Source organism: Mirounga angustirostris, unplaced genomic scaffold, assembly GCF_029215605.1.
Source record: "Mirounga angustirostris isolate CCGP_5_RB_7025 unplaced genomic scaffold, mMirAng1.0.hap1 SCAF_1, whole genome shotgun sequence".
Taxonomy (NCBI): Eukaryota; Metazoa; Chordata; class Mammalia; order Carnivora; family Phocidae; genus Mirounga; species Mirounga angustirostris.
The window spans coordinates 154,674,460-154,688,836 of record NW_026991709.1 but is presented as its reverse complement, the minus strand read 5'-3'; the positions used below and the strand labels follow the sequence as shown (position 1 = coordinate 154,688,836).

At 51.2% G+C, this 14,377-nt stretch overlaps 1 protein-coding gene across 3 annotated transcripts in view; it reads right to left on the bottom strand.

Annotated features, from left to right (window-relative positions):
• Window positions 1–8,873: 8,873 nt before the first annotated feature.
• The window catches only part of SNRK (SNF related kinase), a 57,419-nt gene continuing 51,915 nt past the window's right edge, over window positions 8,874–14,377 (bottom strand). For all 3 annotated transcript variants that reach the window (XM_045904149.3, XM_045904150.3, XM_045904151.3), the window contains one exon: window positions 8,874–12,776. In XM_045904149.3, the coding sequence (XP_045760105.1) occupies window positions 11,585–12,776 (1,192 nt within the window). In that variant the 3' untranslated portion in view covers window positions 8,874–11,584. The remainder of the gene's footprint in view (window positions 12,777–14,377) is intronic.

Genomic DNA, 14,377 nt, shown 5'->3' with positions numbered 1-14,377 from the left:
GCTCCCCTGGCTGTGTCGCACCACGTGTAACCATGAGGACCACCCAGGAGGGCAGAGCCTGGCTCCCTTTGCCTGTCAAGCTCAGCCCCTCCCTGCCTGGACCCATGTTCCTCATGGACCCGGGGGCCCAGCTCCTTCATTCTCTCCTTCACCTCGAGGCGGAGATGGCCTCAGCAGCCCATTCAGCATAGTCTGCTGGAAGGCCCGACACCCCCGTCTGCCCCTCGGGGTTGTCGGGTTGGTCCTGCCAGGCCGCTGAGTCTGCCAGCACGGACATCTCGGATTCGGCTCTACCCAGCCCCTGCTTGGTCTAAGGCACTCCGTGGCCCAGTCATCCGATGGTGGTTCCAGGCCTGATGAATACTTTCTGGAACATGCTCATGGTTTGAAGCACCGGTGAATGGCAGCCACCGCAGTGGTCCTGAGCCGAGTCCCCAGGAGCTTCCTCATAGTCCAGCCTGGGGAAGAGGAAAGTGTTGATGGGGTCCATGGAGCAGCTCTTGGTCTCGCACAGGTCCTGGCTGTGAACAGGAGTCATCTCGATGCCCTGCCCATGGGCCGGCCCTCCTCACCCTGCGAGGAGCCCGTGCAGAGCCGGGGGTCCCCGCCCTGGAGACCGGCTTTCCCGGGAACCTCCCTGTGCCCTTCCTCAGTACCACCCGGCAGAAGCACAGTGCTTAGCCAGGCTCAGCTGGGGGGCAAACGGTGCCCCTGGGGTAGGCAGAACACACAGGCCCCACCTCTGCTGGGACCACGGGGACGCGGAGCCTGGATGTAGGATCAGCAGGTTGTGTCAAGAGGGGTTTGGTGGGAGGGGCTGCCGTGTAGGTGTGCTGGCCCTAGAGCTGCTCTGGGCCTTCCAGCTCATGGCAGGTGGGGGCGCCAAGGCCTTTTCACTGCTCCACTCTCTGTAGTCCCTTATCCTCCTAACTGAGCGGAGGGGGACATGGAGGACAATGCCACCCCGTTCCCACCCAGCACCACTCACCGCAGCCTGTGCCCCGCACTCCTCTCCCTCCGCTCTTCTGCGTACCAATGTGTTCTCTTATTTCTGGCCTCACCTCCGCCCTCAGGGCCAAGTCTTGGGGACGGCAGCCCAGGCGAGCGAGAACCATGCTCCCACGTCCCCAGCCAGCTGTGACACACGGGGACCGCAGAGTGCCAGAGCAGCTCCGACAGGGGACCCGGCAGGCGCTCCCAGTGGGTGGGTCAGGCAGGGACAAGCAGGAAAGGGCTGCGGAGCCTCGGGGGTCCAGCCCCGTGTCTCTCAGAAGCGGGCAGAGGGGCTGCCCATGCTGTGGTCAGCCAGAGGGCACGGAGCCCGGGTGCTTGGCCTCCAGGCCCGGTCAACACTGGCTTTCCACGAGGACAGGCCCAGAGAAGCACCGCAGCCCCAGGGGGGCCACAGCCCTCGCTGGGCTCCCCCAACTCGCTAGGAGGCTCTGCGCACCCCACCGTGGAAGGCGCCCAGCCGTCTCTCCCCATGGATGACGCCCCCCACCGCCCACCCAGCTCGCCTCTCTGAGGCTCTAAGATGCTGATTGTCCCTAAGCCCATAGACCGTCGGCGGGCCTTGACCCTGGTACAGTTTGCCCGAGGCCTGGTTCACTCTTCAGCCCAACTCCCCTGGCGCCACCAGCATGACATCTAGTTCTGTGCTCTGACATTTAGTGGGCACCCCCGACAGAGAGCTGGGCTGTCATGCCCCACACACGTGCCACAGGGACCCCAGAGTGTCCCTCTGACTAGGCCTGGGCTTCAGCTGGCAGAGTCCAGCCCCTGGCTGCCGCCTTGGGGAGAGGGGGTCAGACAGTGGACCCTCCTGTCCCTCCTGAGGGCCACACTGTCCCCCTCCTCACCAGCAGCTCAAACACTCAGACTTGAGGACAAAGCTTCCTCTTAGCGGCTCCGGGGAGGGAGCCGGCAGCCAGCGGTAGGCGTACCCGGCCCTATGATGACGCTGGAGGCCAGGAGCCCACTGCCCTCCTTGATACGCCCTATGGGCCTCGGTTTCCTTACAGTGCTCTCTTTTAGAGATGAGGAAGCTGAGGCACACAGGGTTCCCCCACAGCTCTCTCCACAGCTCCACGTGGGCCCACAGCTGCCAGGATCGTACTGCAGTCCGCCCCAAGCTGCCTGCCACCCGCTCTCTCAGCCCTCACCCCTGCAGCTCCCACGCTTTCTCCAGCAGGAAACTAGCCACAGAAGGAAGAAGGCCTGGTATCCACAGTCTTCCAGCTGAGTTATTCCAAGAATCCCAGGGCCCCGTGAGGACAGTACGTGGCACCAGCTCTTGGCCAACAGCAGACAACAGGGCCGAGTCTGAAGCAGGCCAGGCTTCCCTCCCCGTCCCCCACGCTCACCTGAGGGTGGCTTGAGGAGCAGGGGGCCTGAGACCGGAGCCACCGGCACCTCCAGGAGGCCACCAGAGCCTGGAGGAAAGACGTGGCCCCTGAGCCAGGGCAGCTGTATCGTTCAGCTTGGGAGCATCCTTTTGTCCCAACCACGAGAGGGGCCACGGCCTCTTCAGGGGAAGGAAGACACTTTTTCTGGTCCCGTCAAGAGGCCCGTTTATAGTCTTCTCATCCATGCAAAAGTGGGCACCCGGGAAGGTTGTGGGACACTTGCAAGCCAGCCAGGGGGGCCCCACCCAAGGCCTAGGCTGGGGGGCAGCGAGTCCAGGACCGGGGCCATGCGGCGGTAGCACAGGCCCCAGTTTGCTCAGTGTGTTCGCACCCCGCTGAGAACGCAGCACCTGGCCCTCGTTCAAGCGGGTGCCCTGCTCCCAGCACCCTGGGCCTGAGGAAGAGGATGCGGGCAGGTTGGCCCCAGAGTCACGTCCCCGAAGATGCCTGCGGTGGATGGCGCACACACTGAGGTTTGAGAACCACGGTGGGGCAGAGGCCTTTCTGGTTTCTCCCCAGAAGTAGCCAGCTTCCTTCCCCCCTGCCTTGTCCCCACGGGGCCAGGTGGGGGACTGCCCCACCCACCGGTCCAGGAGCCCTGGGCCCGGGCAGGAGCTGGGGTAGAGGAGCAGCCTGCAGGGCCAGAGGCCTTCCAGCTCCGGGGCGCCGGCCCTCGGTAGGGCCCTGGGATGTTTGGGCCGTTGAGGGGAGGGATGGGGTGCCGGACCCCCTGCTGACTGGTATGTGGACCTCACGTGATTATTAAACAAGTGACAGAGGGATGGTGGCGGTTTGCCCTGCGTGTGTGGCACAGATCTTGCTGATGACACATGGCCTCCTCTCTCGACTGGGGAAGGGGGCCAAGGCACAGAGTGGCCAGAGCACGTGGCCCCTTCCCCCCCCCCCCCCACTGCCCTCTCTCTTAGCCCGAGCGTGCCGTCCCCAGCCTCCGACAGGCCCAGGTGGGCACAACCAGCCCTGAGGCCGAATCTTCACTTTAAAGTGCTGTTCAGTACCAGGGAGCTCATGGTAGAGTGCGGAATAATGAACCAGAAGGCAGCTCAAGTGTAGACACGGGGACATGCCCCCCTTTACACAGCTGTCTGGCTCGAAAAGGGGAAACCAGTGATGTCTCCCCGCTGCCGGAGGCTCACAAGCCCCTTTAGGGCAACCTCTGCCCCTCCCGACCCCAGAATGCAAGGCCGAAAACAGGCCCCAAGGGTTCGTCCATCGCAGGTGGAGCGGGGGGGCGGGGGGAGACCTGGAGCGTGGCAGGACCGACCCCCGGTGGGGGGCTGCTCACTGGCCCCCCCTCCCGGGGGCCCCCACCAGCCCGGGCCCTGCCGAGCAGCTGGCCGCAGCTGTTTCCCAGCTGGAAGCCATCCGCGCCTCTGGGCCACACCTGAAGGAAGGACGCAGGTTGGGGTTTGCAGAACCACCTGAATCAACCCACTGACGTGGCGGACGTCCACCCACACTGCGTGTCCACCGGGCCGGGCTGTCGCTGTGCTTCCTACACGAACAGGCCGAAGGTCCAGCTTTCCTAACAGACCACAGGCCTCCCAGGGACTGAGAGACAGGCCTTCCCTGGTCTCCATCTCCTCCCAGGCAGCGAGCCCCAGGGACTAGCCATCCAGCCCAGGGAAGCCGCGGCCCGCCAGAATTCTTGCGGAAATGTAGTGAGACAGGCTCTCAGCCCTGACTCTAGATGATCTCACCCCACGAGGTGTGTGATCAGCTGCCCAACCTGGTCTCACCTACAGGTCCGCAATCCCCTAGGACCAGCTATGTGTCTGAATTTGGAAATTTCAGGTGGTAGGAAGGTAACAAGATGCATATACACGGGTCAGGTCCGAGCTCCAGTGTGGCTTAAAGTGGAACCGTACAGGACAAGGCTTAATACTGCTTGGCCAGCTCTCTGGTACTGCAAGGTCAAAGGTAATGTCGAAGGCCAGTCTCACCTCTCCCCATCCAGGTGGGCAACCTGAGGAGTGGGCTCTGGGATCAGATCCTTGGGCAGGTGTGCTGTGCCCTTGGGCGGGCCCCTCACCTCTCTTGAGCCTCAGGGCCCACACCGGGAGGCAGGGGCAATGGGCCGCCCGCCCGTCCTTCAGTGGGGCATGATCCAAGCTCACTTTACCACTTCTGCCTCGCTCCTGACACTTCTCAGAGAGCCCTCCAAGGACCTGCTTCCACCTCATTCTCCACAAGCTCAGGGGACCCTCTGATGCTCAGAGCTGACCCACAGATCACACGGCCTCAGCAAGTTCTCAGGCTCACCTGCTGGCTCACAGTCAGTGGTCTGCGGCCCCCTGCCTCCTCAATGCTCTCGCTCATCCCCACACTGGAGGCGGTTTGGCTCCTGTCTCTGGCCTTTGCCGCTCCCTCAGGGTCTCTGCTCTCGCCAAAGTGCCCCCTTCTCAGGGTCTAGATGACCTCCCTTCCTTGTGGAGTACAGATCTGCAAGGAATCTCTCAGCCAAGGGGCCCAGTGCAAAATGAATATGTGGTACCCTTGCTTGAAAGTTTTTAAGAATTTCAAGACAACAAACTAGGAGAACATTAAATCGAGGGGGCCCTTCCAAGCCTGGGGCCGCACACAACGGGCACTGAATCAGTCTCACTTCCCCTTTCATGCAGGCCTTCCTCTCAGTACCACGCCTTCCAGCTGTGCTCCCCCCAGCCTCCAGTTCTTCCAGTCCTCCAGTCCAGAAAGCTTAACATCCTGGTGAAAAGATGAAGGGGCCAAGAAGCAAAGTGGACTCTCCCTCAGCAAAGTCCAATGCTGGCTCCCAGATGGCGATCCGCATCTGCCCAGCTATTCAGTTCTCCATCCCTGGCAATCAACTCTGACTCCCTCCCCAGACTCACCCTCCTTAGAACTCTCCGGACCGCCCCCCCCCCCCCCCCCCAGCAGTGCCCTGCCACATGTCACCACCTCTGATCTTCATCTGGTACGAATTTAGATCATTTCTGACTCAAGGGCACTATGAACTCAGAAGGACCAAGATTCAGTTTTTTTCTTCTCCTAACTTCTTAACCTGTATCACACCCTGCTTGGAGTGGGGTGTCCACTAAGTGCTCAGTTCTAGAGTCAGGGGTCCTCAGAAATCTAATGTGCTGGCAGTCAACAAGGTGCTTGGGTCCCCTTAGCTCAAGGAGGCCTAAAGTCCCATTCCCCCTTCTCATCTGTCCCTCCCCAGAGCCCCGTGGGCAGCTGTGGGGAACAGCAAGGCAAGGGGGCACCCTGAAGTCTGATGTGTCCGGTGGCATGACATGTCACTTCAGTGGAGGACGCAGGAGGTATTGTCTCAGTGTGGGTCAAATTAGCCCTAGAGACAGCTCTGGATCTGTCCTAACACACTTTAAAAGCAAAACCCCAAAGGATCTACCTGCTTCCAAATAACTGTATGCCAAAATGAAAACCAACACTTTTTACATGAATAGAAAAATCTAGCACTCAACAATGTAAAATGTGTTGTCCAGCATTGCAGTAAAAATCAGCTTAGAATTTTATACCCAATGCAAATATCCTTCATGAATTAAGTAAAAATACTTTTTTAGACAAGCAAAAACTGACAGAATATATTTTCAGCAGACCTGCACTGTATGAAAATTTGAAGGAAAATACCAAAATGTGGATCTACACAGAGAAATGAAGAGTGCTGGAAATGATCAGATGTAGGTAAAAGAAACTTTTTCCCCCTGTGTTTTATCTCTTAAAAAGAAAACAATTTAAAACAAAAATATTTATGCATACATAAAAATAAAATGTATGCCAACACACAAAGAGGCAAGTGGAAATAGTTGTAAGGTTCTTACATTCTATATGAGGTAGATTGCAGCTTTATATATATATTATGTATGTCTATGTATTAGATATATTACATAAATATATAAATACAATGTGCTATATTTATATATATATCCATCCATTTATATATATATGTACATATATATATACCCATCCCTATAACCACTAAAAATTTAAAGATGCACAACCAATAAGCCAATAAAAAGTGCTCAGTTAAACAAAAAGAACGTAGTAAAGAGGGGGAAAGAAACAAAAAACAGATGAAACAAATAGCCAGAAAGATGGTAGATATAAATTCAACCATGTTGATAATTACACTAAAGGTACTTGATCTAAAATATTGCAAATAAAAGGCAAAGATTTGCAAATTAGAAAAAAAAGCAAGACCCCACTATATGCTGTCTATAAAAAAGAAACAAAAAATCAAAAAACAAAACAACTCTACCTTAAATATAAAGACACAGATAGGTTAAGAGTAAAAAGATGGAAAAAGAAATACTCCCACCAATCAAAAAAAGCTAGAGTGGCTATATCACACAAAGTAGAGTTCATGACAAAGCATCATTTATCAGAGATAAAGAGGAACATTTCATAATGATGAAAAAGATCAGTCCATTGGGACTTAACAATCTTAAATGTGTATGTACCTAACAACAACACTTCAAATTTCATGAAGTAAAGCTGATAGAACTAAAAGGAGAAATAGGCCAATCCACAATTCTAGATTTCAATACTCTCTCACTAACTGACACGAGACAGAGAATCAGTGAGGATACAGAAGACTTGACTAACATTAATAAGCAACTGGGACTGACATGTGTAGAACACTTAACCAACTGCACTTTTCCAGCACTCACAAAAACATTCATCAAGAGAGGCCATTAGCTGAGCCATAAGAAGAGTTTCGGGAAGTTTTCAAAGATTTCAATTATACAAAGCATGATTTCTGGCCAAAACAGACCTGCACTAGAAATTAGTTAACAGAAACTTGTGTGGAAAATCCCCAAATATTTGGAAATTAAACACCTTTCATTCAAACATGACATGATTTAGCTTTTAAAAGGATAGCTCACCCTGCTATACAGAGAACAGACAAGAGAAAGGCAAGGGCAAAAGCAGCAAGACTCTCCAGGAGGCATTTACAGTTGTCCAGTTGTGATGATGGTGTCATTGACTAGAGTGTTAGCAGGGAAAGCAGTAAGAACAGGTCAATTTTTGAATGGTGCATAAGATTTGAATGAATGGCTTGGATACTGGAATGACAGAGGGAAGGATACCCAGATTCTTGACTTGGGCAAAAGATTTAGAGCCACCATTTATGAGATGGGAAGCATTAGGAAGGTAATAATTTGAAGGTAAGGTTTAAGTTCTGAGCATGTAAAAACTCAGGGGCTTATTAGACACGTCCATGTAGAGAAGTCAAGGTTGTTGGAATCTGGTGTTCTGGGGAGGTTGGCTAAATATATTTTTGGGTTCTATCAGCACGTAAATGTTTGACTGAATGGGATGACCAAGAGACAGAAAGTGCAGAGAAGGATCCAGAAATGAACCTTGGGGTCCTCCAAATTCAGAGGTTGGGCAAGGAGCCAGTGAGATGAAGAGCAGCGAGGTGGAAGTGGGGCCCAGAACAATGGGAGGTTTATGAGGAAGGGTGACCAACTCATCAAACACTACCATAGGTTAGAAGCTGACCGCTGGGGTTAGTGGTCACCAGGGGCTAAGGCTGTGGTGGGGAGATGAGAGGAAGAGAGGAAGTGCAAACAGGTACAGGTTTCTTTTTGCATTTATGGTAATGGTTGCACAACTCTGAGAATACAGTGAAAAGCACTGAATTGTACAACTGGAAATTGTATGCTATGTGGATTATACGTCAAAGCTGGTTTTAAAGATTGAGAGAGAAGGAGAGAGCATGAGAAGGGGGAGGGTCAAAGGGAGAAGCAGACTCCCCGCTGAGCAGGGAGCCTGATGCAGGACTCGATCCTGAGACTCCAGGATCATGACCCGAGCCGAAGGCAGTTGCTTAACCAACCGAGCCACCCACCCAGGCGCCCGCAAAGCTGGTTTTAAAAACTGACCACTGGTTTTAACACATGGAGGTCACTACCGACCTTGAGCAAGCAGTTTTGGTGGGGTGATGGCAGCAGGAGCCTGATGGGAAGGGTTTAAAGAGCAAAGATGGGAGAGAACAACAAAGACATCTCTTTAAGGTCGGGGAATAAAGTCATGTTTGTTTTGTTTGCTGTTAGGAATGATCTAGCAGTGAAGTAAAGTTTGATGGTACAACAAAGAAGTGAATGAGTAGTCCTCATGGCTGCCTCACTCATCCCCATAAGGCCTCAAGGTGTGAGTAAAGGAATTGACTTTGGGTCACACAACCAGGGGCAAGGGCAGGGCGTGAGGATTCAGGTCAAGGTAGGAGGGTGAAGCGGGAGCCTTCGGCAGTTCTAACGGCTTCAGTTTATTCCATTATTTGGGAGCATGGTGACGAGCCAAGTGAGGGAAACGATGAATTGGGGAAATAAAGCATAATTAATGGGCAGTCCCGGGGCTGTTTTCAGTCACACCTGGCAGTGCAGGGGCACGGCATGCACAAAGTTGCGTCTCACCCAGGCTGGGTCTGCGTTCAGGAAAAGAAACAGAAAGGTGGGACGCAGGTTATATTGCTGAACACCAATATGCCACTTTATTATTTGGATTTTTTTTTCCCATTTGTCACATACCTGTCAATGTTTACACAATGAGGAAAATCAACCAGCAGTGGAAGCAACTGACCAAATCAGCTGATAATTCTGTACCCTCTTAACACACATCAATTCTTACTTGGTAGGGATATCTTTACTTTGATTCAGTCTCACAGCTATTCTTAAAATCGGTGTCAAGATTGTCACATCTTTAAATACAGATAGAATTGCCAGAAGTACATAATTTTATATATATATATATATGTATATATATATAATATATGTACACACACATACAGAAAAATACAAGACTAATTGTTTTTCCACAATATTTAATTTACACACTACTATAACTCTATGCAACTTCTGAAGACAGGTTAAGGGGTACAAGAAACTGTTTAGAGCTAGTAAATAGTTTGGTCCAATATTGTCTTAATGTAATGGTTATTTGCTCCCTCCCTTTTGTGTGACGACATACTATGACATACAACACATGCACAATCATCCACTTATGAACAAATGAGTAAGACGCCACTCAGACTAACATCTGTATACCCAAAGGGTCAACCAATCACACACAACTAATAAGGCTATAATACAGCTATGCAGCATTAACGGTCAACACTGCTGATCCTAAAGTGAGCACCATATATACATCTGAATATAAAAAACCATTGGAAACCAAACACATATGGGTTAGTTAAAAGGTGCCATTCCAAGGCTATACATAATCACAGGAAAAAGTATTTACATTACTTGGAAAACAGCTGCAACAAAGAGTTTATTGCCAATGCCCTTTATAAACTTCTCTCCTACGTTTAATACAGATGTTACGCTCACTATCTATGTGAACCACACATCTTATTTCTGGCCCTTTATAAGATCCCTGCTCAAGAATTTCAAGCAAATATGTTCTATGGCTTCACCCACCCATCTTTTCTGGTAGCTTTCAATTATAAATATCACAATGAACTAGAGCTGTAGCTTAAAACATATCTAGCTTAGGTCTAGAAAGTAAAATAATTTTAGGTATCATCTTAGTTAAGTATATTGTGAAATTCAGTTTGGAGTAAAATCTATGAACCCTAAGTAGCAGAGTCAGGGTGTACTTGGAGAAACCATGACCAATGGAATGCAGTCCTTTGGTGCCCTGCCCACTCTACAGACAGTGACTGTCACTTCAGAGACGTGAAGGAAAGCTGCTGAGTGTGGGAAGGTTCCCCCTCCCCCAATCCCGGCCCAGCCACATCCTATCACCAATGTGGATAAGCATTGCTTTGAAGACCCCCAGGGCACAGCCTGAAAAAGTAGCATCTGGCCCCTTCCAAAAGTAGCGATCTGCAATATACTGCGTCTTACAAGATAAAATGCCGCGAAAGATGATTATCTGGTCAAAAGTAGTCTTTGTACAGGAGCAGTTTAAAGTAAGAGTTCTTTGATTATGGTTTTGGCAGGAAGGCAAAGTGAAAAACACTTGCAGCAAAAAAAAAAAAGCAAAAACCAAAACGACAATAACAACAAAAAAAACAAAGCAAGCTTTGTGCATTTTTGTTTGCTGTATGTGTGAATTTTGTTCTTTTATATGTGTTTTTGATCAGCCAATTTTCATAGCTTACTGAGCTAAAGGATATAGAATGGGGAAAACAAAACAAAACAAAACAAAAACAACGAAAGAGACAACCTAATTACCAAACTCCTAAAAATCAAATCCCAGTAATTTTTTTTAAAAATTTATAGGGTTTTGACTTTGCCAACTTCTGTGTGCACCTTTGCTCCCATATCAGGCCCTACAGTTTCTTCTATCTACATGGTTTTAAAGGAAACCCTAGGGTGTGCCCTATAGGAAGGAATTTACACCGAGCATCTTTTTGTTCTGTTAGACAGACTACACACTCTATAAGTAGAGTTAAGACACCATCAGTTCACTTCATCACATTACAAAATAAGATTGTCTGTTTGTAATTTACCACTACAGGGGAAGCTGCCATATAAATCTAAGTACTTTATCTCACCTAGTACAAAACAAGAAAATCTTTTTCAGTTAAATTTTAAGAGCCCAAACTTTTTTTTTTTTTCACACTATAGCTTAAGACAAACAGGTGTGGGTATGCTGAAATCATGGTTTTAAGGTTCTCAGTGCAGACGCTCGCTGTACTCTGCTCCGCACAGGCCTCGGGAGGCGGGGCACGCACACGCTCGCAGGCACCAGGCCTGTCGGCATCACCACGTTATTGCTTTGGTTCTGTCTCAGACACCACAGAGTGTGCCTCAGAGCACGGAGTTTCCGTTATCACAGAAGGTCAGGATAGGAATTTAGATTTGTCACACGGAAACAAAAGCATTTTTTTCTCTCTAGATTAAGTGCGGAACATCAAATTTCTAAGTGCTCCATTTATATTAGGTTCCAAATATACATTTTAATTTAATCCTGATCATCCACATTAAAATTATAAATGTAAAAATTACACAACAGACTTTTCGGCTGGAAAAGAAGTATCTAGCAGCATGCACAAAGACCATGCATTGTCACACCATCAGGCGAACAAGTGAAAGGTAATAAATAACTGCTCCTAACGCCCACTGTAAAAGAGCAAAAGCCAAACGAGAAGAGCGGAGAAGCGCGGAGAAGCGCACGGGTGCTCAGGCCCGAGCGGGGAGGACGCCGGCGGCCAGGGAGGGCGCCAGTCAGATGACGTGGCAGCAGCTGGCCTGGCTGGAGGCGCACAGCAGCCCGTCCTTAGGGTTCCGCTGGATGTTCACAGAGATGGTCTTTTCGCACAGAGGTAGCTGCAGCACGTTATTTTTCCGGTTCTTGCTCTTTATCCGTTCTAACTCAGTGCTGCTGTCTGCCACGTGGTCGGAGAAAAACTTTATGCTGCCCACGCCCGGGGCCTGGCCCGCGCTGCCCGTGGAGCTGATGCACATCTTCCACGTGGACTTCTCCTGGACCTTGACGCTGGAGAAGGACAAGCCACCCTGCGGGTCGAGGATGTACTTGGCGCCGCCGTGCAGCTGGGAGCCCAGGCAGAGGCTCATGAGTTTGAGGCTCTGCACCAGCTCGCCGGGGCCGGGGCCGGCACAGCGGCGCGTGCTGCCCGACGTGCCGGTGGGCTTGCCGCCCGAGCCGCTCGCGGGGCTGCCGCCACCCGCGCTGTTCTCGCTCGGGCTGGCCTTGTCCGCGCCGCCGCTGCCGGCACTCGGCTTGCTCTGGCCCCCGCCGTCACCCTCGCTGCCCGGGGGCCCCTCGCTGCTATCCCGCCGGTGCCAGGAGTAGGTGAAGCCGCTGTCTTTGTCCAGACGCCGCCGGCTCTCTGAGTCGTCGTCGCTGGTCTCCGAGCTGCTGCAGCTGGAGCCGCGGCCCTGGCTTTTCCGGCGGTGGTAGCGCTTGTGCACCGTGCCCGGGGAGGCGATGTTCATCTTGAGCCGGCTCAGCTTGGGGGGCAGGTTCTCATCCATGTCGAACTCGTCATCCGACTCCCCTTCCTCAAAGATCTGGTTAAGCACGGGGGCGCTCTTCCTCGACGTCAGCCGGTTGGTCACTGAGGGCTTCCGGCGCAGAACCACTTGTGTCGAGAGGGACATGGGCTTCTTGTCCTCCTCATCTTCCTCTTCGTCTTCCTCCACCCGGAACAGGCACTTGCGCCCGCTGGCCGTGGCTTTCAAGCTCGCCGGGGACACGGTGGAGAGCGCCGGTCCGGCCAACTCGGGGAGGTCGTCCTTCTTAGACGAGTCACACAGGCCTTTGCTCCTGTGGCCATTGAGGACGCTGTCGGCAGCCCGAGCAGGAGACTGAGGGACAGTCGCGTGGGACAGAGGAGTGGCCGTGAGATCATCCTCAAGGTCCTGGGGTACATCGATTTTGGTGGGCCACGACTGCCTGTGTAATAGATTGGAAGAAGAAAGCCATGTCATAAATAATATGCAGACTCTATAAAACTACATCACATAACACTGACTAGGGCAAAATCCACAGACTGATAAAAAGAAATACGCAAAAAAGAAAAGGAAAAAAAAAAAAAAAAAACCAGCAGCCTCGCAAACCCATTCGACATCCTATAAAGATCAGCAAGGACACCAGCAGGGCAAATGTGCTTCTGAAACATGGATCAGGCTGTGGCTCACTAGCCAAATGAGAACTTCATCAGAGCTGTCAGGAAAGGGAGCCAGGAGCTACTCCATCTTTCCCATACGAGTCTTACACCACAAGAAAAACAGTTTTAAAAAAGCACAAGGGAGATCACCAAAGCAAATCCCAAACACAACACGTTTTGTTCCTCTGGGTCTTAGATCACAACCTTTGAAGGTATATGGTTTGCTAATAAAATTCACCTGAAAAAAAAAAACAAAACAATTCACCTGAAATTCCCAGTCTTCCAGATATGACAGGATGGTGTAAAAGTCTGGTGTTTATAAAAATAAATGGAAATAGTTCAGTGGATTAAACATGAGAATACTGCAAAGAAAAGTCAGTGGACATGGGCATACGTACAACTCTTCACCAATTAAAAAAACACACGATGCTAAATATAAATCCAAGTATTTTTAAATGTCCACACAAGTGTAGTAAGTAGCAAATCCACAATTATTTAAACTTTGATTTTATTCCCCTGTCTAGAGTCACCCGAGCAACAAGAACATTGCTTGGCAGCCAAAGGAGAAAACTTTTTGAAAATGAGGTCTCTGGCTGTTTTGGAATTCTTAACTGTCCTCTGTCCAGGGCAATAGTAGATGTCAGGGATCTTTAAAATAGCCACTTCCACACTATGACACTTTTGTGTTCACACCAATTCTGTTATCCTAGAAATAAAACCCAATTGAATCTAGAGCTTTAAAAAACTCACAGGAATTTACGACAGACATCTTTCCCCCAACTCAGAGCCATTTCCTCTTTGTCCACGGCGTGGTCCATCTATACTAGTCTTGGTAGTTCATAAAGGCTGAGTGCTGGATAATGTCTCTGAGGTCACTAAGTGTCTCTGGACAAGTCCTCTGTCTCCCACCCACACACAAAGCCGGGGCGACGCCTGCGGCTCTGCAGCACAGCACCCCGCCCCCGTTCCTGAAAGAGCAGCGCCCCCCCACGCCCGCAAACACCCCGGGGGCCCTGGGCCGGAAGGCCGGGTGCCGACTGTGTCCGACCCACCAGAGCGGCAGCCAGCGCAGTCCAGGATCAGGGGGCCCACACGTGGCGGAGGCTCTTCTCTCCTCACCTCCCACCCCACCTGAAAAGAAAGCCAAAACCGTTCTCAGAGCCCACTCCCCAAAACAGGAGGGGTGGCTGTGGCCACTGGGGTGGCTCCTCCATTGGCCACTTCTGAACCAACGGCTTTTAGAGGAGTAAGTGGTTCAACCATTCACGTTATTTGAGCGCACATCTGAGCTCCATGTTGTGCTAACCGAAGTCAGTCCTCTTCATGGCCACAACACTGTGAGCAGAGACGGCTAAACAAGACCTGTAAATGAGTCACACGGACAGAA